Below are 22609 nucleotides of genomic sequence, written 5' to 3' on the forward strand. Positions count from 1 at the left end.
TGAGTCCTTTCCGGTGCACAGAGGTGGAGTCACTACCAGGCTTCAGGAAAAGGTCTATAGGGGAGCTTGCTTATGTGCTGGCAGAATGGAAAGACTTTCTGCTTCCTGTAATTGACATGAACCAGGTGGCCTTTGAGCCTGACTTTTTCTGTTTGAATTTTGTGTTGGATGAGTTGATCAAGACGTTGAGTGTTTTTGATAAATGAAGCTTCTCAAACAAGTATGCTTTTAAAAAATGAATGGGGGCCTTAAAGAAAAGCATGTATTTTTTTTCCTAATTTCAAAATTATAATTTCTTTTAAAATGCTTTTTAAAAACATGTTTAAATCTCAGAAAACATTGTATTCCGTTCCTAAATTTTTTTTCTCTTACTTTTCATTTAAAATCCGAGAGGAGAACATTGAGCGAAAATATTTTTTTTTCCTATTTTACAAAATACCATCTAGGCAAGGAATCATTCAGTTGTGCCACTGCTCTGGTGCCTGGTTCCCGGCGCCAGGGTTCCCCCTGCGCTGTGCGTGCCTGGCAGCACTAGAGGGAGCCTGGCGTACGAGGCTGAGTGCTGCAGTTCAGCCTGCTGGGTTTGAGTATTTCTCTGTCAATAACCCTTTCCAAGCTGCTACAAAGTTTGAACCTGGACCTTTCAAGTTTTAAAGAAGTCCAAACAAACAGTTCAATGTGATTTTTCTCAAGACAGATCTCTTTGTATGATGCACTGCATAATGTGCAGACTCCAAAGAGTTTCTTCCCACAGCCTACTTTAGCCAGAGTTTTTTTACATCCAGCTATGAACCTCTCAGATGCACTGATCAAGTCCCTAAGGAGTGCTCACTCTAAGTGATACTTAGTTTGGGTTAAAAGTTGGAGCCATATTTCAAACTTAGAAAAATATGATTTGCAATTCCAAAAATAGGGATTAGTACTAGAGGACTGCAGAAATATTTTAGTGTGCTTAAGAACTTGAAGAGGATGAATAGCTCTCCTGCCTCTGTATGCTTGTAAACTAATTATCATTGTTTTACAGGGCTGTAGCTGGAGATAATGGTCCTTACTTAGCCATGTCTCATTGTCTTTGGTTCGGTATAAGAGGGCCCTAGTCCTGTAGCCACTGATATTAAAAAATTCAGGAATCACAGGAGTCCTCCTTGCTTCAATGTTGATTATGCCTGTTCAATCTTACAGTGCATCTCCTGGAAAGGCAGAGGTACATGTGCTGCCTTACCACCTAAGAAATGATAAGAATTTCCACCTGTTTTCTCTAAACCTGCACCCCACTGCTGGCTTCACCCTCTGAGTTGTTGACAAGCCTTTTCCTCGGGTGGAGGGTGCTATATTTCTGTGTAAGATCTCACTAAAATGAATCTTGACTAGAAAACCCTTTCCTTTTCTGTCCACACTTGTTAGAATCTTTGGCCTGGATGGGCTTTTGAATGCCCAAAGCTTTAGGAGTGTTTTACAGGCCCAGAGTTTAGAGGTTGATCTGATACAGAAATTAATAGAAAATGTGTGTCTAGGACATGATGCTGTCTGTGGTGCTCACTGTTGCTGGGAGCTGCAGGAATAGAACAGACCTTAGCATCAGTACTAAGACTGTCAGTGTCTCTCTGACGCAAGGAAGGATTGGGGATTATTCCTTATCTGCACTTAAGCACTTGCACAAGGGTCAGTCATGACCCATTGTATCTTAAGCCTGCCCTAAGAAGATCTGATCCTAAAAGACTGCATATCTTTTTCAAGATCTTTATCTTTCAAAAGACTGAGCATCTCTTTTTCCTTTCCCAGCCCAGGCAGGAGCAGAACTGGCCTTCTGCCTGTAGTACTGCTTGGTGCTTCGGGACCTGCTTCTCCATGGTTCTGCTTGTTATTTTCTTCTAGAGCTGGTGCTTCCTAGTTCGCTGCACCCAAAGCTGCACAGGACCATCTTGAGCCCATCTTGATCTACTCTGTGAGAAATTTCCTCTTGGAATTCTGCATGCTGCAGAGCAGGCATGGCAAGCCCAGCAGAGCTCCACATTCCCTGCACCCCTCTGTGGCAGGAAGGCTGTGAGGTGACGTGTGCTAATTCACCCATGGAGTAGGTGATACTACCATCTATAGTGAAATATTTACAAGCGGAGTTTAAAACCAGCATTCATACAGCAAATGATTTTGCATGAAGCCAAACTGTCCCACTTCCCTGCTCACAAGCCTGTTACCATTTCTCGTTGTTGGATGTGATCTGTTGTGGAAGAGATTAATTCATTGACTCTCGTAAACGCAGTCTTAAACAGCCAGATTTAGACTAAATACCACTATGAGTAAATAGTTTGAGAAAACTTTCCTTTCTTAATATTATTACTTTTCAGATGTGACTTTCCTTTCTTAATATTATTACTTTCAGGGCCACTGTACTATCACCCAGTGCAAAGTCACTTGCAAACCCAAGGCCCACCAAGAATAAGCAAAAACATTGTTTCATCTTAACAATTCTGCCAGGCTGCCCCCTGCATATGATCTTACCAGCTAAGTAGCTCGAAAGGCCCAGAGGATGAGGTGCAGATGTCATAAGCTGCTCAGTTTTTCTCAGTAGTGTGGGCTGTTACTGTGCAGGTGTCCTCTGTCTGCTCTTCTTTGAATAATGAATTAGTCTTTCAGTCTGTAAGTAAAGCCATGAGCATGAAACACAGGACAGTTTCCTTTGCAAAGTCCTGTGGATTTAGAATGGTACTTCCTTGATGGAGAATGGCAGCTCTTCAAGCTTGTGTGAGCATGCTGGTGAGGAGTGGCTAAAGGGTTCCCCCCAAGCCCAGGGTCCTGCTATTCAGTGTTACTTCTGCAGCTTATGAAACTTGTGTTACCAAGCAACAGGAGTGCTACGCCCTTGGAGATCATTAGATCATTAGCATAATGGTTGGTTCCAGAATGCACGATCGAGCTGGATGGAAAAGAACTGAATGGCATGCAGTGCCTGGAAATGTTGTATTTAAAAATATGCCAAAAGAAAAAGCATCTGGAACTCATTAGATGCTGTTAGTCAGCTTCTAACATTGCCTTAACTGTCCATTTTAGTCACTTGACTATTTAATTTTACTTGGCTGTAGAGAGTGAGAGATACTTGTCTGTGTGTGTTCAAAATCGCAATGTTTGTGATATCATCCTTACCATGTGCCAAATGGGATAGATGTGGACACAGGAGGGAAGGCTCATTCAATGCTGCAGCAGAGAGTACTTGAGCTGCAATTTATCCATTCATATGTATCTATCTGTCACGTCTATCTGCCATATCTATCAGTGACGCTTCAAAAGTGCACTTGGTATAATGACTTCCATCTGGAGCATGTGAATTTATTGAAATTTGTCCTTATGACTGAAGTTACCAAGCTCAAGCTTTTAGTAACTGATCACAGTAATTTCAAAATAATATCTGAAAGAAATCCTACTATGGATGAGAAGAAGCTGAGTGGTTTGTTTGGGTATTATTTACAGGAGATGCAACATTGAGACCTCTCTTGCTGATAATAGGACAAAGATATTATTTGCATAAAGAAGCTGATGATATTAATGTCTGATTCCAGGGCTGGAGATTGCATTCTGCTTACCTAAACAAATTAACTGGATTTACTTGATGTGTTTCTTCATGACCTGAAGTATGCCTTAGTGCAGCATCTCCACAGTGGAGATGTGCACTTATCCCTTTGCTTTAAGCACTGTGAATGCACATGATGCAAGCAGTGTTCCATACATGAGGGAGATTCCTTTCTCCCCTGCTCCAGCCCTTTCAAGACACCCTGCTTCAAGGAGCCATACTTGAATATGATGTTTATTTCTTATTTTGAATTACATCTCAATTCTTTAGCACAGATTAAGCAAAACCAGAAGGTGGACTGATACAGTTAAACAAGGAAGTTTTCTTAAAGTTTTTCTTACTTTACCTTTAAAGTAATCTAACCTAGCACTCTTCTAAGTTTGAGAGAGACAGATTATTTCACAAGGGAAAGTTGGTATTTCTTTTCAAGGCTTCTTTCCTCTGTTAATAGTATGACTTAAACCTAAGTTGTGGCTTACCAAAAAGGAGATTTTCCTTACAATATCCTTGGTAACTGCAAAGATTTTTAAAGAAAAGTTGGTTTAGGAGAGCCTTGGCACAGTTTTTTAGACTGTTGTCTGAGGGATGGAAGAAAATAAAAAAGAAAATTAAGACAGAAATTGAAGAATCTCTTAGGTTTATTGGAATTTTCACATTAAAGTAAGGGCAAAATCTTATCTGTTCAGATTATCTCATCTGCAATGAATCTCCAAATGGGTTGAGGTCCACCTGTCTCTAGCAAATGGCACACTCACTATCACAAGGGTGAGATCATAGTCTGATGTTAATGGAAGAGGGATTAATAAATCACATATAGAGTAGCCAAAGGTGGATCATCATTAGTACACATCATGTTTACATTCTGCCATGGCTACTGTCCTGCAAATACCTTATAAATTAAGATATAGATAGATCTGTAGGTACTTCTCTTGAGTTCATATAATTTCACTCCCTCTAGGACTGTAGTTATTTATATTTATAAAGCACTTCAGTTTCTTTTACAACCCAGCCTTTGATTATATATTTATTTTTAAATTCACTTACTGCAGTTGGGTAGCTGACCTTATTCTACACTGAGCTTTTGCTGTGCTGTCTAGAGAGGTGTTGGCTGGCAAAATGTGAATTGATTATCAAGGAGCAGGTTGGAATAGGCTTTAGCTGCCTGTAATGCAGTTCCTATGAGTCAACAGAGGAGAATGGAGAATTTCAGATCTCTGGGGAATTAGAGGGAGCATCCTCTGAGACCCAGAAGGATGGATTTTACAGGGGAGAGACTACATTTAGCCTGGCTTATTTTCATGACATGGTGAACTTGTCAACCTCTTTGAGTTATGTAGTGGCTCTCAAAGTCAGCAGAGAGAATTATTTTGACCCTTGTGTGGTCTTATTAGCTGTTTAAGGCTTGTGGTGAGTAGAGCACGTGTTTCACTAGGGGGTCATGGCACCCACAAATCAATGTGTGTATATTTGCATAACATCCACACAAGACTGGCACAGTTTAGTCCCATGTGAAACATTTTATAACGCTCTCCCCTGCTCTCTAAGTCAACCAGAAATCCAAAATAAACCTGGATGGTTTTAGTGAGCCAGTATGCCCCTTTGGAAAGGGAAGAACCTAACTTGATCACTCTGTAACAAACAGCCTAATCCAGCCACACTTCAAGTAATGCCAGGAATCCTTATCCTGTTACATCCCTTTAAGATACCCTCTCTGAGTTCCAAATGTGTCTTGGAGGCCTTACAAAGGCCACTGGGGCAGCGCTCTGTGAAATGCACATAGAGTGTGAGGACTGTATTTTAAAGGGTAAGTGTTCATGATACTGCTTTTGTATTTTGGAGTTCCCACTCCAGAATATAGTGTACAAAATATAGTGCACAGGAGTAAAAAGTAGCAGTTAGTTATTCCTGTAGTAGTTTTATAATCTATGCTGAACAGATTTCCTTATGCTTCATGAAGTGAAGTGACTGACTCTGAGCTGGCACCTTAGGATTTGTTTTGTTTCTTGAAGGGAAGAGCCTCTCTTACCACCAGCATTGTATCACATCAGTAAGCCTGTTTACTTTGGCAGATGAAAAGTCTCTTCAATCTATGTACTGGTTTGGCTGGTATAGAGTAAATTTTCTGCATTGTAGAAGAAAATCACATTTGGATTTGTGCTGGGAGCAGTGTTGATAATTCAGAGATTTTTAGATATTGCTGAGCAGTGCTTATACAGGTAAAGGCCTTTTCTATCTCTCAAACTGTTCCATCAGGAGCATGGGGAGGCTTGGGGTGCGTGGAATGTTGGGAGGGAGCGCAGCCAGGACAGCTGGTCCCCACTGGCCAAAGGCACGTTCCACAGCAAACTGGATCATACTGGGCATATGAACCTGGGGGAGTAAGAGGCAGGGACATTCCAAGTGATGATGTTTGTTTTCATAAGTCATGGTTACATGTGATGGAGCCATGGAGATGGCTCAGTGCTGGCCTGCCAACGGGAAGTAGTGAGTGAATTCCTTGTTTTGTTTTGCTTGTGTGCATATCCTATGCTTTATTGTTAAACTATCTTAACCCACAAATTTTCTCACTTTTCCTCCTGCAATTCCTTCATCCCTATGTGGACACAGTGCCTAAGGGACTGTGTTAGGCTCCTTTACCAGCTGGGGCTAAACCATGATAATCCAGTTGTCACTTGTCTCAGTTTGGTCTCTAGATGTTGACAAGAGCAAGTCCATGGTCTTCAGATACTGACATACATTCTGGTTCAGTGCAGTTGAAATGAAACTTTTGTTTCCTCAGAACCTTTGACTCCTATTTTCAAGTGAATTCCCCTGCTTTTTGTTGATCTGGGTTGGTTTGGGTTTTTTTTTAAGTTTTAAAATCAAGTTGCATTTTGAGAAGCAAAAATGTGGAAATGACATGTTTATTACTTTAAAAAGTATTAAAATGGCAATCCACTCTTTAAGAAAGACGTTGGTTTCAAAGTGGATTGTGTAACAAAAGTCTTTGATATGGAGACTGAGAGAGTTCTGGTTTTAAGCCAGTGTTTTCTGAATGCTTCAGAAAAGCAGGAGCTTTTGAGAATAAGGCTTCAGAATAGAATCATACAGGCTTAATGATACCTGTCATTAGCACTCAATAGTTCTACAATGGCATGAGACTGGGAATACAGGCTGAGCAGTGTGGCTTAACGCAGAACAGCACTAAACTAATCAATGACACTCTGATTTTGGAATTTTTTGGTCAATGAAGAAACTTCAGCCTTCTAGTGTTGGTGTTCTCTCATTTCTGTGTGATGGGAGCAGGGGGCACAGGGAGCACAGATGCTAATGTGCTGACTTTCTCTTATTGTCCTGAAGTAGGCTGTTTCAATCAAATGTTTGTTCCATACAGGAAGCACTCAGGAGGGGAAAAGACGATGCTCCAAAAGTGGCAGGTAAGCTAAATCTTGGCTGTACATAATTAAGCAAAGAATTCCACCACACAGATATGTCTGCACACAGATATGTGTGTGTGCATGTACACATATACCTCAAGGCCTAAGTTGTTCTCTCACTGCTGGAGGTGAGGTTGTTGGCAAGAGGAGCACAGTATTTACATCTGGTTATTGCAGAGTTTTTGCTCCTCCTGCTATGAAACATATGGTGCTACTGTCTGGCAGATTAAGTGTGATTTTGTGCACATTTTTAATTTGAGACCAAAGCGAGCCACCTAGTTGAATGCCTGTTGGAGATCATCTTTACAGCTAAATCAATGCACAGAGTTTTGCTGAACTGGGAGACGTGTTTACTTTTCTGTAGCCATGATCTTGGTGACTCAAGGCAAATGAAGAAATCCATACCTTCTTGCTTATATGTAGCACTTTGTGCAGCCTTTTCTGTATAGGCAGTTGTCCAGGATTTTCCAATATCCAGTCGCATGCATTTGGCTCACTTTTAAATCAAGAAAAAATGCTCTGTTATGCAAATACAGCATAAAAGCACTGTGTGATTATAGACAAATGCAAATGGCCTGTCTGAAGAAGAGACAGAATGAAGACAGGTTCTGTGGAGTGGATTGTTGTGTAAGAGGTATTGTGTTGATCTGAATGGCAAAGGATGATTGATTTCACGATTTACATAGTTCTTGTCCTGGTGAACCTGGGAGCCACAGGCCTCTGAGGCTGCTTTTGCATGGTTTTTTAGGGGCAGAGTCTGGAGATTTTAATGCTTGTTTCCTTTCCCTGCAGAAGAGGGAGATCAGCAACTTTGATTACCTCATGTACCTGAACACTCTGGCTGGCCGCAGCTACAATGATTACATGCAGTATCCTGTGTTTCCATGGGTCCTTGCTGACTACCACTCTGAGGTCAGTGCTGGCTGCAGAATTCCATACTTTCTATGGTAGCAACTGCACAAAGGATTGATGAATGATTCCATTGAAGCAGAGGGGTCTAGACCAAGGGTTTAAAATTTGAAGTAGTTAGTTTGAACTGTACTGATTCCATAAGATTAACTTTATCTTCAAGTCAGCAGACTGAGGATCATGTTCCGTGGATGAACATCTGCTTAATACAGACCTAGTTAAGGACATGCTGCAGTGGCTCAGCAGATAGGCATGGACAGGTTTCTGTGAACACAGAGGAGGAGTTTTGGATAGAAAAGCCTTAAGAGTAATTTGCAACCTGCCAGGTCCTTTATTTGTGAAGTTCCAGAGGAGGGTAAACCTGTAACTTTCTTGCATGAGTGAAATTTCCAGCACAGCCTTGCCACTCCCAGTGTCACTGGGTTAGTTAGGATGTCTAAGATCTTAAAATCTGCATCTCTGCTGTGTTTCTTTTCAGACTCTAAACCTCACTGATCCTCGTACATTTCGAGACCTGTCAAAGCCCATGGGAGCACAGACTGTGGAGAGGAAACAAAAGTTCATCCAGCGCTTCAATGAAGTGGAAAAAAGTGAGGGTGAGTGTTTTAGGAGGCTAATAGACAACAGAGGCTTGAGTCTCGCCAGAACACCCAAAAACTTTGCAGATCTGTGGCTAAGGGAAACACCATTCCAAGGAGAGCCTCTCCCACTGCTGTATACATACTGACTGACAATTCAAAGAGAAATGTCTCTTTGAAAGAAATGCAAGTACTGCCTTATGTGCCTTGTACTGCTGCATTCTGTTCTCTTCCCTTGGACAGGAAAAAAAGCTACAGCAGAAAGCAATGTTCCCTGGAAAAACTGTGCTGTTAGCAAAGCTGCACACATTGGTCTTATTTGTTAGCTAAGGCTACATGTAGGACACTGCTGCATGCAGGATAATGAACAGCTACCTTAAGAAAATGAAACAGAATGTTGAGGCTGTTGACTGCTGAAGATCAAGACCTTTTTTGGCACTACTAGAGAAAGGGATGATCTGTAGAGTTAAATGCCTTATTCTTCAGAAAATGAAATGTCAAATTCCTTTTTCTTCAGTAAATGAAATGTTTGAACTATGTTCAAAAAATGAACATAGTTCAATAGTAATGGTGCGCATTCAATGCATGTATTCAGTGCAAGGGGTGCTGAAGCTCACAGGCCTTTGAACACATCTGCTTAAAATACCTGTTACCTGTTTAGTTGTATTGTGGTAACTGGATGCTATGGGCTTGAAATGGTGGGGTTTTTTTACTGGAATCTGATTTGTGTGCAATTTCCAGGAGACCTGTCAGCCCAGTGCCATTACTGTACTCACTACTCATCAGCAATTATAGTGGCATCTTACCTGGTCCGAATGGAGCCATTTACCCAGACCTTCTGTTCTCTGCAGGTAAGGGGGCAAGATAACTTCCCTCCTACTCCTTGTTATGAGCCATGCAGTGAGTTACTGTGGCTGTGTAATGAAGGGGGATTAGTTCTTCTAACATTTGATGTACTCTATATGTGGACTTGGGGCTTACTTGGAGCAACATTTATGCCATGAAAGTTGAATTCAGTGAAAACAGCTTAAGAAGACCATGGTTAATGTGACGGAGAAGGATTTCTCTCTTTGTGAGAGCTGAGGCATGTAAACAAATAGATAATGTTTTATTGCCTGTCTGACCATAAGCTTCTGGCTTTGGGGCAGATGAGACTTGATATGATATTCTATAAGACGAGGTCTTCTAAGCCCAAGTACAGCTATGCAGCTACTGGCAAGTACTAGGAGCTTGTTGTAGTGGCATAAAGAACATTCCTGGGCCAGATGAGGACATATTGGTTTTGGTAGGTGTGAAATGATAGGGATCGTGGGATCAACTTCCTGAAGCGGGATGAGATTACAACCAATGCTCCAGAAGGAATATTTTGTGTAATCTTGTTCTGAACTTGTTACTGTTTATACAGTGCCAAGCTGACTTTGGCACTGGAATTGAATTTATGGAAATTGAATGTTGTGTACACCTTTCCCATCTGCCCAGCATATAGGTGCACCAAATTTCCTGATTGTCCTTTTCAGCAGGCAGTTAGTAATGCTCAAGCAAATACTCTTGGGCTGTAGCAGAGAATTGTTACCCTCTTTTTTGTAATGTGTTGTGTTATAACGGGGTCTACCAGGAGGACCAATCCTCCAAGGTGTATTTTTTAAAGAGTATCTTGATGAAATCTACCTACCGTGTGGAGAAATACAGGAAGATGGCTTGGCCAGAATAGTTCACACTTGGAGAGTGCTGTATGCATACTGCAGGATGGCCATGTCTCCTGCAGCTTTCCACGTGCTTTGCTGTTGTGGTTTGGGTTTTTTTCCAGTGAAGTAATACAAATAAAGTGCTGTGTTAATTAAGTAATAAGCCCTATAATATTGGCTGTTACCAGCAGTAGCTGATGGGTTAGTGAACCACCTGAGGCAATGGTTGCCATCACACTCTGTGAGCCATATGTTAGCTGCAGTCATGAATGACTGTGGAGCAGTTATTTGTTGTTGTAAACAACAAAGGCTGTTGGATCTCCCTGGCACACTTTTCATGCATAATGAGTTCACAGTCTGAGTGAATGCTTTGTGTCTGTGTTTGTGTGAGCAGCAGGTAACCAGCAGTTTTATGAGCATAATTATCTTCAAAGGCTACTGAGATCTCAAACATGCAAAAATTGTTCTGGGTGTGGACCCACTGAAAGAAACTGTTGAACTCCTTCTGTTCTTATTCTTTTGCTTTTGTGTTTGGTGCGTGTTCTGCTGAGCTCAGTGTTGTCATATTCCCCAGGTGACTGGTCCCCGGGTGGTAGCTCAGGAATTGCTAACTGTGAGATGCTTTCAGGCAAACAGCAGATCTGGGAACTGTATGATCAAGTCAATATCAGGTTTCAAAAAGAGAACTCCCACACTTAAACCCTTGGAAGGGTGCTGCTGCCTTTGGGAGCTTTGAAAGTTTCTCAGATTCTTAAAAAGTGAAAAAGCTACATTTATATCTGCAAATGGATGGTCTGAATACATGACAAGGACATGCAACAACTTGGGCGCACTCTCTGTGAAAAATTGATGTTGGCATAACATTTTGTTTCTCAAGTCAAACAGTTGATTTGCACCTGACCACAGAAGCATTGAAGTGAGGAAGCATTGCTTTCAGTAGTGGGACTGTACAGGAGAAACCTTATTTCACTTTTTTTAAGTGTATTGAAATCTGGCTCTGGATAAAAGTTTGTATGTGCTTTGCATATTGTACTGGAATGGAGGAAAAATTGGCTTTTCAAACAGGTATTGGTTGGTACCTCCTGGGATTCTTTTCAAGAATTGGTCTCAGCACCACAAAAGAGCAGTAAGGTTTCCATGTCCAGTGTCTTTATTGGAAAGGCATTCTAGAACCTGCCCTCAATACTGAGATTTGCTTTTGATCAATTCAACTCTTTTATCCCCTTTTATTCTTATCCCACTCTTTCATTTTAGCTATCAGGTTGACTTTTCCTGACATTTCCCTCTCAAAAGTACTTATAGAGAGCAGAGTCTTTACTCTTCATGGTGTTACTGACCCTTGAGCAGTCACTACCAGCAGGGAACAACTTCTTAGCATCTCTGGGCAAGTCTGCACCTTCATAAGCAACTCTTAGAAACACTGAGGTCTTTGGGTCTTGAGCACCACCAAGGTGATGGACGTTTAGTGTTACAAATTTGTGAAGTTCTGACTTCTCTCTAGAGATCATTTTGCCTACTTGCTTTGTATATATCCTGCTGGACTGTAGTTTTAAAAAGCATATTTTTCCAGTATTTTTGAAGACAGTAAGGCCTCTACTGAAAGGAAAGAAAACAGACTTACTGTGTCTAGCTGTAGAAAAGTCATAAGAGTTCGTTGTCTTGCAGTCTAAAAGCATAAAGCAATTCTTGATTCTCTTTTTCCCTTTCAGTGCAGTTTTTGCATTCATAGAGAGAGAAAACTCATTAATTCTGATATAAATATATGCAAATAAATTTATTAATATAGGAAATGGGAAAATCAGTTATTGCTTCCTTTATAAATAATACAGGCTTAAGTTTTAAAGATATTACTTTTCCCTAAAATGAATTAGACAGCCAGGGAAAAAATCACATTTTTTCGTGGTGGTAATATCTTTAACCAGATTTGTCGCGCTAACAGCATTTCCTATGTATATATTATTTTTATTTAATACAGGTAATCTTTTTATTACAAATCATATTGTTTCTCAGGAGATTACCACCAGCTCTCATAAAAGCTGCAAAAAAAGATGAAAAAGCATCAATCACCACCAGACACAGCACGCTGTGTGCAGATTAAATATACAAAGCCCTTTAATATGCTTCAATGAGATACTTGTTAGCTGTTGATTTATTTATAGTCCTCCTTCTACTCTGTTTTAATTTCAATTTGAATTTGACTCCAAGGGTCCCTGCCTAATAATGATCAAGAGCAAGATGACCTTGTGCATCAGATTAACTCCAGATAGGCTTGCTCATGTGATTAGCCACATTTTTACTCTGTCCCTTGAATGGGTGTGGGAAGGCTTCACAATTGTCACTGGTATAAGGAAGAAGGATGAGGAGCTAAAGCAGAACTGTGCTGTCATTTAGAGATGAGGCTGGACCAGAAGCCTGACCAGAATTCACCTCAGGGGAAAGAGGGGTGGGATCTTTCCACCTGGAATATATGTTGAGTTTTGGTGTGAGTCTATCTCAAAAAACAAACAAGGAATGGGGCTTCAGCACTTGAGGTTTATTGACTGCTGTCTTCTGATAACTTTTTCATGAAAGTGTTTTCTCCCTAAAAAAAGACATGGCAAAAATTACTTCTTGACTTGCAGTTGCCAGACTGAGCAGAGCAGATCTAAAGGATTTGAAACCTAAGTGTGCAAGTATGCAGGGGGAGCCAAAAGGGCAGTGATTCTTGCAAAATTGGCTAAGATGCTTTTAATGCAGCAGAATACTCACACTGAAGTCCTTTTGTCTGTCTCCATTTCACAGGGCGGGAGTTTTGATGTTGCAGAGCGGATGTTTCACAGTGTCAAGAGCACATGGGAATCAGCATCAAGGGACAACATGAGTGATGTCAGGGAGCTCACCCCTGAGTTCTTTTACTTGCCAGAGTTCCTAACCAATGCAAATCACTTTGAACTTGGTAAGTTCTAGAAGGGACATAAGTGTTCTTCCAGCATCCTACCAAAAGGAGAGATCCAGATCATATGTTGAGAGTTGGTCTCTGGACTATGTGGATGAGTCTTTCTAACCACAAGATCAATATTTATTCAAATAACACTACGAGAATACAAGCTTCTAAAACTGAATTATGTCAGAAGAACCATGTTTCCAGCCCAGGAAAAGAAGCAAGTCGTTCCTATTAATTTCTGGGCAAAAGAATTGCACGTTTTTTCACACAAAAGTAGATTTTTATATAACCAATCTAGTTGACTGCTTTTGAAAGTTTGGCCATGTTATGATATTTGTGTAATTATTGAAAATGTATTCTTCTTTTGGAGATGTGTCAATTGCTAAATGGTGTTGGTGAAAGGTACTTTTGTTTTTGTTTTTTTCACTCTGCATGAGATCACAAGGTGATTAGTTTCCAAATGTCCTCATTCTCATCTTCAAAGGTTCTGCACAACTTACATGAACTTGATAGATTTTTCCCTATTCTCAAGCAGCATCACAGTCCCCTCTGAATGTACACTGTCTCTAGACCTTTCTGCATCCATGACGAAGGCTCAGAGAGAATCCAGAAAAAAGACTAGTCAGAAATAGGCATGGCAGTTCTGACTCACTTCATTTTACAGGACTTTCACACCATTTGCAATGCAAAGCTGCTTTCTTTAATAGACACTGGTTGGTTAACAATTAAGACAGAGAAAAAATACCTGAAGAATCATCCTGAATTTCTGATAGCAAAGGCAATTTAACCCATTGAAATCTAGCTAATATTGCATTTAAGGTATCAGTGAAATGAGGCATGCTAAAAGATATTATTGTTTATATTTCTAAATTTTTATATAAGAATAAGGAAAAAAAAATCTATTAGAAGTTTGTTGAATGATAAGAAGGAATTAGGGTAGTTTCCTCCTAAGAGGAGACCAAGAAACAAAGCCTGGCTGAAATCAAGATACAGGGACTGAATTGAGTGCGGGGACCTAAAGGGCACCAGAATCTTGCCAGTAGAGAGCAAATATACAGGAAGATTTTGAAATAGGCAAAGCCAAGAACCCGAATCTGTTCACTGCTAAATTGTACGGAAACTTGCGGTCCCAGAGCTGAACCTCAATTTAGATTTGAATTCATCCAGTTGCACAACACTGTGCTCTGAATTAAGAACATATGCTCGCCTTCTGAAAAGGATCAGGTTGCAAAGGACTTGAGAACAAAATCCCTCTCAGTGGCTGCTTTGGTTGGAATATTTGGCAGTAAGGCCTGCAGGATTATGTATAAAAAGAAAGTTGTGCAAACACATTTGTCTTGTCTGCATTTGCTTTCTGTACTAAAATGGTTTGTGCTGAGGACATGCATATTTTTACTGTTAGTGACAATTACTAAACATCTTCTCACTGCTTTATCACTGGATCAGAAATCCCAGAACACTGGTTCTTCAGTCTTCTATGGCACTAAATTTGATGAACCTGAAACTGCATGTGGGAAAATCACCTCAATTTCCTTTGACTTCAGTGTTTTAGTAAAGTTGTTCCTATTTTCAACGTGTCTGATTCTTGTTTTGGATTCTCCCTTTGTAATTCCTGCAGGCTGCATGCAGGATGGAACAGTGCTGGGAGATGTGCAGCTTCCTCCTTGGGCAAATGGGGACCCCCATAAATTCATTTTTCTGCACAGACAGGTAGGTGAATATAAAGATTTGTGATAAATTGCTGTCTGGGTCCCACTTAAAATGAAGCTCTGAAGGCCAGAGTCACAAATTAAAACATTGGATCCAAATGCATCCTGCCTTTCTGAAGTTTGTGTTGGTTCTGAACTGTGCATGACTGCTTCTCTGCCTAACAATTCACCTTCAATCAAGGCAAAATTTCCAGACCAGATGTGGATTATGTGTAGGTTTGTGGCATGAACACATCTCAGCCCCCATGTGTAAGAGAACAAAATATAATGCACAGGAATTTACATGCATACAGTTCCATGTTGTTGGTAACACTCTTTCTGTTTATTTAAATTATTTATTTCCATCTCCGAGTCATGCCAGAACTAAAGGTTCTTTTTTATTTTGGGGGGTTGGGATGGGGGAAACCTAATGTAATTCTCTGCCCTTAATGGAATCAGCCTTGGCAATTTGAAAGCAAATAGCTCCAAGGTCCTGAGACTTACTGCAATTAGTGCTATCTATTAATAGTTAGAAAGTCTTCCATGTGATGTCATCTGCTACATAAAAGTGAATGCAAGTGCAATTCTGTATGAAGATTGTTGCATTGAACTCTGACTTTGCAGCATAGTATCTTGGTGCAAGTCTCTCTAGTGCTCCTGCAATAGCCCATCAGATTTCTTAGGGTGAGCTGCATGTGTGAGTGCACACAGACTGTTGCTGTGTACAGCTGTGATGAATTTATGCTCTGTTTTGTGGTCTTTCCAAGGTGCTCAATCTCTGTTTCCCAGCTCCCCAAATAAGGGAAAGGCAACACTGTCCTTCCCTACCAGCTCTGCTGCTGAAAAAAAAGCCATGTATGACTGAAAGATGCTGCAATTTTACACTGATGCTTTTTAAAGAAAAACACAGGGAGACAGCCTATCTATTCTGTGTGTTGTTTGGAGTATAAGCTGCTGAGCTCCTGACTGCTTGTGTAATGATGAACACTCCAAAGGCACTTGGATACAATGGAGAAATCTGCTTTTGCCTTGTGCTTCAGAGTAATGGTGCAGTTTGGAAATCACACTACAGCCATCACTGCATAGCATGTTTTTGGTGTCACTGTAGAATGATCTCAGATTGTGTGAACTAGATTTGTTTTGGATGAAATTAAGGAAAAACTGCACTCCAGTTGTGTGCTCCAGATGCTGGTAGCATTCAGCCTGCAGGAACAATCTGGATTTAGTTGGAAGTAAAACCCCCAGAGTGCATTTAATGTGGATACTGGGTGCTCTCTACCATTTGTTTACAGAACTGCTTCCACTGGGCTGTACTATTTAATAACATTGGCACAGCTGATAAATTAATTTAAATCTCAAATAGGAACAGCTTAGCAAATGAAAGATCATGTTTATAGACTTGTGTTAATAATTTGCCAGACCTGATCAGATTTCCTGTACAGTCAGTGCAATATTGTCTCTTCAACCATAGCTAATACTAGGTACTACACAGGGGAGTGCAAGAAATCTTAATTAACCTGCCTGGGAGACTTTGTCTAGCCCTGAAGTGAAGAGTCAGAGATCTTGAATTCTGAAACATGAGGGTTTCTGTCTCGTCTGATGATATCCACAAGGCTGGAGGTACCAATTACTGGTATTGTGGCCATTTTCAGGAGGCTTCACAATAAGTTTGGTGCATAAAACAGATTGAGGTTGACACTGTTCTGAGGTTTGACTATTCCTTTCAACAATATGAGAGCAAATAATTGTTCTTGACATAAAACTCTGAGCAGCTTCCTGTTTCATGCTTAGTAAGTTAGGAATCATGCCACTAAATAAATGCATTTACTTCCTCCCTAAACCACAAGTTCTCCCTCCCTGGCTGGGCTTGCCATAGTGCTCAGTGAAATTCTGAGAGGCTGCACAGTTACAGCTCTGTTAGTTGCTCTGTTTTGCTTTGGCAGGAATGCCAGTCAAAATTTACAGTTTGTAATTCATGGACTAACTGCTTTTATTAATGAGTTCTGAGCCTGTTCAGGGACAGATTGTACACTGTGCTTGCTCTGTGAGCTGCCCTGTGATCATTATAGCTGTGGGCACAGTCATTTACACCAGCTGCACTGGGCAACTGCCTGCTCTGTGAAATGAGCCATTGTTCTGGATCCCATTAGTTTGTTTATTTCTGCTGTGCTTTGGGTGGGCTGGTCTGCTTGGAAGACCTTTCACTGAACATCAGGGATTACTCAGTCAAATGATTCGGAGATAGGAAAGTGCTTTTAATAAAGCTTGACACTGTTGCTTGAATCATCGGGCAAGGCTGTTTGGGAACACACAAAAGTTTGGTGAGGCAGGTGTTGGCAGGAGCAGTAGTATTTAGTGAAGTCTCATGGGTAAGGCTGGCTAACCTGGTGGTGGGCACAGGTTCAGCTTGAACTCATGTCCCCTGCTAATGAACTTGCTGTCTGGGTCTTCCAAGCTCAAGTTTTCCTCTGTGATTGCATTGAGCTTTCTATGAAGCTCAAATTTAGGTGTATATGTTACCTTGTAGCATCTCTTCCAGTGTGTCCAGTAGTAATTGTTCATTCTGGTCCTATTAATCCGCTTGCCAATCACTGTGGGTGCCAAGATCTGTGGAATGCTTTCATTTTGCTTTGTGGGACCTACCTTAGTTGTCTTTGAGGATATTGCTCCTGGTGTCTGTTAAGTCAAACATAGCAACCCTGTCCTGTTTCCTGTGGCGGTGGTCCAGTTTAGTCTCTCAGTGTTTTATGTGGTTGTTCTGAGAATGGTGGTAGTGGAGAAACTGAAAGTTTTGTGATGATTGACTTGCAGAAAATTTGTCTCCAGCCAGGACTGGAAAGCAGTAATGCATTTGTAATGGATACAGTCTGGTGAACTCAGTCATTTTGTTCTGGTTCCAGGCACTGGAAAGTGACTATGTCAGTGCCCACCTTCATCGCTGGATAGACCTGATTTTTGGCCACAAGCAGCATGGCTCAGCTGCAGTGGAGGCAGTTAACACCTATCACCCTTACTTCTATGGAGACAAGATGGATCTCAACAACATTAAAGATCCTCTGATTAAGGGCACTATCCTGGGATTTATCAGCAACTTTGGACAGATACCAAAGCAGGTACCATTTTATCATGAGAGTAGAGGACATAATCTGTCTTGATCTTACAGTATTTTTACTGCAAACCAGAAATAGTAACTTAAATCAGAAACATCATCTGATGTAAATCTGCTGAAAGATGAGATGTAGGCTTTTCCAGGCTGGGTACTACCTCAGTATGCACCCCCACTTTCCAACCATGCTGCTGCTGTTGTATCCCATACAGCTGCAGCATCAGCTCTGGGTTCTGCTCCTTCAGTACAGCCACACAAGTAATCACTAGTCTGGGAATGGGTATAGTCTATTAAAACTCAGCTCAAAGTCTCACCTGTGTTTTCTTTCTTGTCCAGAATTGTTGGGATTAGCTTTCTGTCTCTCTGAGGGGCAGAGGGATGTAGTCTGATGAAAACGCAGTATGTGTAAGGTTTTATTTTAATTAAAAGGTTTATGTATGGTGGTCCTGGAGTCTGTGATTAAGGATTTAAACAGGTGTTTCTTCTACATGGTCTTGCAAATAGAGATTTATTTTTCAATGACATTCCTTTCTTCTAGCTCTTCACGAAACCACATCCATCTAGGAATGCTCAAGGGAAAGGTTCCACGGGAAGAGAGACTGGGCTGTTCCTTCACTCAAGTGGAATTCTTCCTCCTTTTGTGAGCAGTCTGCAAAATCTGAAGCTCTCACCAGTTAGCATAAAAGGTGCTGCAGGGGCAGTTAGCATAAAAGGTGCTGCAGGGGCTGTGTTCCATTTTCTGAGCTAACAAGTACACAATTTTTGGACATGATGAATCTGGATTTTCAAGATCATGCAAGTAGTCTCACAGCTTTGTATGGGTTGGTTCAATCAAGATCCCTTCTGCCAATTGTGATTTTTGTGTCCTAGTATTAGGAGTGGGCACTGAAAACTTCTTCAAACTTCTATTGTAGAGTTTGGAACAATTTTTCTTTTAAGTCACCCTCTCCACATGCATTTATGCTGTCCACTGAAGAGGCCTGTTTCCACTATTGTGTGTGGAATCTCAGTTTCAGAGTGGATTTCTGTCTGTAGGCCTGAGCAAAGCACTGAGCCCAGATGTGAGACTTGCCAGCCTCACCACACAAGCTGTGCAAGGAGAAAACTTAAGTGCTCTAAACCCAAAAGAATTAAATATTTTCTCTGTCTTGCCAGACTATCCCAAGGGAGCTATTGGGCACATTGTTCATACAGAGAAAGGCATTCTGGCTGTCGAAAAAAATAAAATTTTAATTCCTCCTCTTTGGAGTAAAACATTCTGCTGGGGATTTGAGGACTTCACCTGCTGCTTTGGCACCTATGGATCTGAAAAGGTAAATAAGAAAAACTCTAAGAATTCAAGAAATTAATTGTATGTTGTGGTCTTTGACTGGTTTGGACACCCATTTCAGAGGCTGTTGGGGAGCTGATTTCAGAGGATGCTGGACAGGACTTTCTCACTGTAAACCTTCTTGAAGAATCTCAAGTTGGATACCCAGGATGGTGTAAAATGATTTTAAACTGCTCAAAAACATGGCATTTGCCTCTAAATTATCTCAAGTTTTCCATCTAGTGATTGTGTTGTCCATAGGTCATAAGGACAACACAAGGTCTCCTGGTCACTGATTAGAAATTTCATTGTGCAGAAATTTCTGCTGGAATTAAGGCAGAACCATCTGTAAATTCCCCTCAGGCTCTAGCATAGCCCAGTGCATTCATTCAAAATAATGAAGTTAATACTCTTAATTCTTTGCTGTTAAAAATAAATGGTCTATATCATCACACTGCTTGTTAGGGCACTTGACAGATCTAGTTTCTTCCTCTGCCATAAGTACACTGATTTTTGGATGTATTTGGGACAATGCTATGCAAAGAATTCTGAGTTAGCTTAGTTACCAGAATAGCATAACATGTAATTCAGCAAGATACTGACTTGGATATTTGTGCAAATGGCATTCATTATGTTTTTACAGACATACCTAAAGTCATTGGAAATGAAAAAGCCATGAGATATATTTTAATTTCTGCTCCCTGTCTAATAAAATCAGTGCTTAGCAGTTCATAGTGTTGCTGCAGGCATCAATTATTCAGTTTGTCACTTCAAAACTCAGGGTGATGCTGAGCATGGTAAGTGTGATTGCACAGTCATTGTGAGTAATAGTTGGGAGTCCAACTTGAATTTTCTCTGGGTCGGCAGTGCCAGTGGACATGAGCTTATAAAAAACTTTAGTCCTTGTTGTAGGTAGGTAAAGGTTTGTTCTGTCTAGGTGAGGGAATTTGTAGCTGTGCCATCCAACTCCACCAGAATCATTGGCACCAGACTGTTGTCCCAGCTGTGTGGGGAAGAGCTAATGCAGAATGTGCAGGAGGATGCTTGTGCTGTGATTGTAGCAGTGTGTAATAGACCTGACACTGCTTTAGACTGATTTGGGTGCTGCTAACAGAGCATAGAATGGAATTTAGTGCTCTGTCTTTTGGCTTTTCAATCCAAATAAGGGAGGGTTTGAGGGCCTGGCAGTAACTCCGTTGGCAGTGGCCATCACAGCCTGAGACTGCTTTTTAATCTACATGGAATGTTTGCCTTCTGTTACAATATGGTTGGCAGAATGAGCTTTCCTGAAGTTGTGTGGGAAGTGTGGCACAAAAGGAATTGGGACCCAGATCTCCTAAGACATGAGATGCTGAGCTTTGTTCAGCATTCCTGTTTGGTCCCTGGAAGATGGCACAGCTGCATGCAGCCACAGCCTGTGCAGGTCCACATGTTCACAGCTGGCCACACATAGAGACTGGTTATGATGAGCTTTTCTTAGATTTAAAATATGGAGGGTCAGCTTTGAAAATTGAATCTGTCATTTGGTAATAATAAGTGCATAGTATCACCCAATGAGAATTTGACTTAAAGATGCTCTCTTGTACAGAATGTGACTACATTTGAGTGCATGGCAGACTGGGGAAAGTGCCTCTGTGCAGTGTGTCCTTCAGCAACTACCATCATCACATCTGGAACAAGCTCAGTTGTGTGTGTCTGGGAATTCTCCCTGGTCAAGGACAAAGTGAAATGTCTAAACCTGAGACAGGTAAGTCCTGTGGCTTTTCTGCTATGGAAACTTGATGAAACCCAGAAGATAATGTTTTTATCTCTCAGATGATTGTCAGAAGAGGCACCTTTGTTGAATAAGAAGGCAGGAAAAAGGCAGTAATAAGCATGTGACATGTGACAGCCTGTATCAGGGCAGGAGCTAATAATATACCTTGTACCAACAGCTCATAGCTATGAGTGCCACTTGGTGGATTTTTTCCCTTTAGTAGCATTTTCAAAGTTCATAATGATAAAAGAAATAATGAAGGTCAGGCATATTTTCCTCTCTTGAAGTGCAGACCTTGGGTTATTTTCCAAAACAAATACCACCTGGAGATGCTTATAATTTGTTCTGGGCTGCTACAGCAATGGACAGGATCTCTAAAATATCCTGCAAACTTAACTGGTGGAGATGAAGCCTCAGCCAGGCAAAGTTCTTGATTCTTTTTTCTCAGCCTGAATTCAGAACATAAAAGGTTTATCTGTCACTGTGTGAGGGAGGGATGCATCCAATAAGAGTGCTATAGCTTTTGTCCTCATTATCCAAAGCCTTGAAGTGGTTGTTGATTTAGAGCTCATCTATAGTCACCAACCACCTGCATACGTGCTGTTTCATTTACAAAATTGAATTCTCATGCAAGATTTGTGTGGTCCAGCTATGATGAGTTCTCAGCTTTACAAGTAGAACTAGAGTACACCACTATCATATGTGGAAGGTAGCATGGGGCCATTCTTCCCTAAAGAAAGGAAGATACTCTTGATTAAACAACTCGGGCTACTTTTAGACAGACAAAGGGTTCTTTGATCACCAAGGTCTCCAAGTGTTAGAAGCTTCTTCTGTTTGTTAGTTCTGGAGGGGTATTCAGATAGTTCAGTGCTCTTCCTAACTTAAGCCCAAACATATTTTATTTATCATTAAATGAAGTGAAAACTTCATAGCCTGCTGGAATACCAGAGAAGTATTTAGATCTTCATTTACCAGACATTCCTGTTGGAATTTGTGTTGCAATTAGTGTGGGAAACTGTTTTAGAAGAGCCTCTTTTTTGAGGTTTATGATGTTAAATGCTGTAGAAGACAAATATGAGATGAGATCTAATGACCTTTTAATTCAGCTGGTTATTATTCCAAAGGAGGACATGAATATAGAAATGGAAGAAATAGCAGTAGGGAAAATCATAAGCAATAATTTTCATCAGCATCTAAAAAGTTAGGAGGTCAGTCTGAGTTTCAGGCAACCAAAGATGCTGTCTTTTATCTGCATTATAATGTCTTTCTCTTTAACAATCTAAAATCAGCTTGCTGATGTGTTCCACTGTGATTAATTTGGTATTACCCAAAATCCACAAAGTGGTATGAGATCATGCAATTACAAATTTTGTATTTTTTTCTTTACTTTGCCAGTGGAGGTTTTTTTCCCTTTTTATGACTGTCTGGACTGGATGTAAACTTGAACTATGGTTCTAAATGTCTTCCAGTGAATTGCTTTCTGCTTTCCTGTAATTCACTGTTTCATGGTGGCTGCTTTTTCTGCTGAACAAAAAAATTTCCTAAGAGAGTGAGCTTTGCTTAAGAACAGCTTATGTGCTATAAAGTGGATGCTATTCACTTACCAGCTGTCTCATGGGACTGACACATTCTGGTTTGGAATGTAGTAAAGTACAGAAACTATATTTCTGCAGA

At 40.8% G+C, this 22609-nt stretch overlaps 1 protein-coding gene across 1 annotated transcript in view; it reads left to right on the forward strand.

Moving 5' to 3' along the window:
• The window catches only part of WDFY4 (WDFY family member 4), a 109318-nt gene that overhangs the window by 76823 nt on the left and 9886 nt on the right, over positions 1-22609 (forward strand). The window contains exons 47-56 of the mRNA XM_066554477.1: positions 6939-6981; positions 7774-7893; positions 8369-8486; positions 9210-9319; positions 12935-13088; positions 14695-14786; positions 17665-17877; positions 18409-18556; positions 19026-19183; positions 20768-20926. Of these exons, the coding sequence (XP_066410574.1) occupies positions 6939-6981; positions 7774-7893; positions 8369-8486; positions 9210-9319; positions 12935-13088; positions 14695-14786; positions 17665-17877; positions 18409-18556; positions 19026-19183; positions 20768-20926 (1315 nt within the window). The remainder of the gene's footprint in view (positions 1-6938; positions 6982-7773; positions 7894-8368; positions 8487-9209; positions 9320-12934; positions 13089-14694; positions 14787-17664; positions 17878-18408; positions 18557-19025; positions 19184-20767; positions 20927-22609) is intronic.

Source organism: Molothrus aeneus, chromosome 8 (genome assembly GCF_037042795.1).
Source record: "Molothrus aeneus isolate 106 chromosome 8, BPBGC_Maene_1.0, whole genome shotgun sequence".
Lineage (NCBI taxonomy): Eukaryota > Metazoa > Chordata > Aves > Passeriformes > Icteridae > Molothrus > Molothrus aeneus.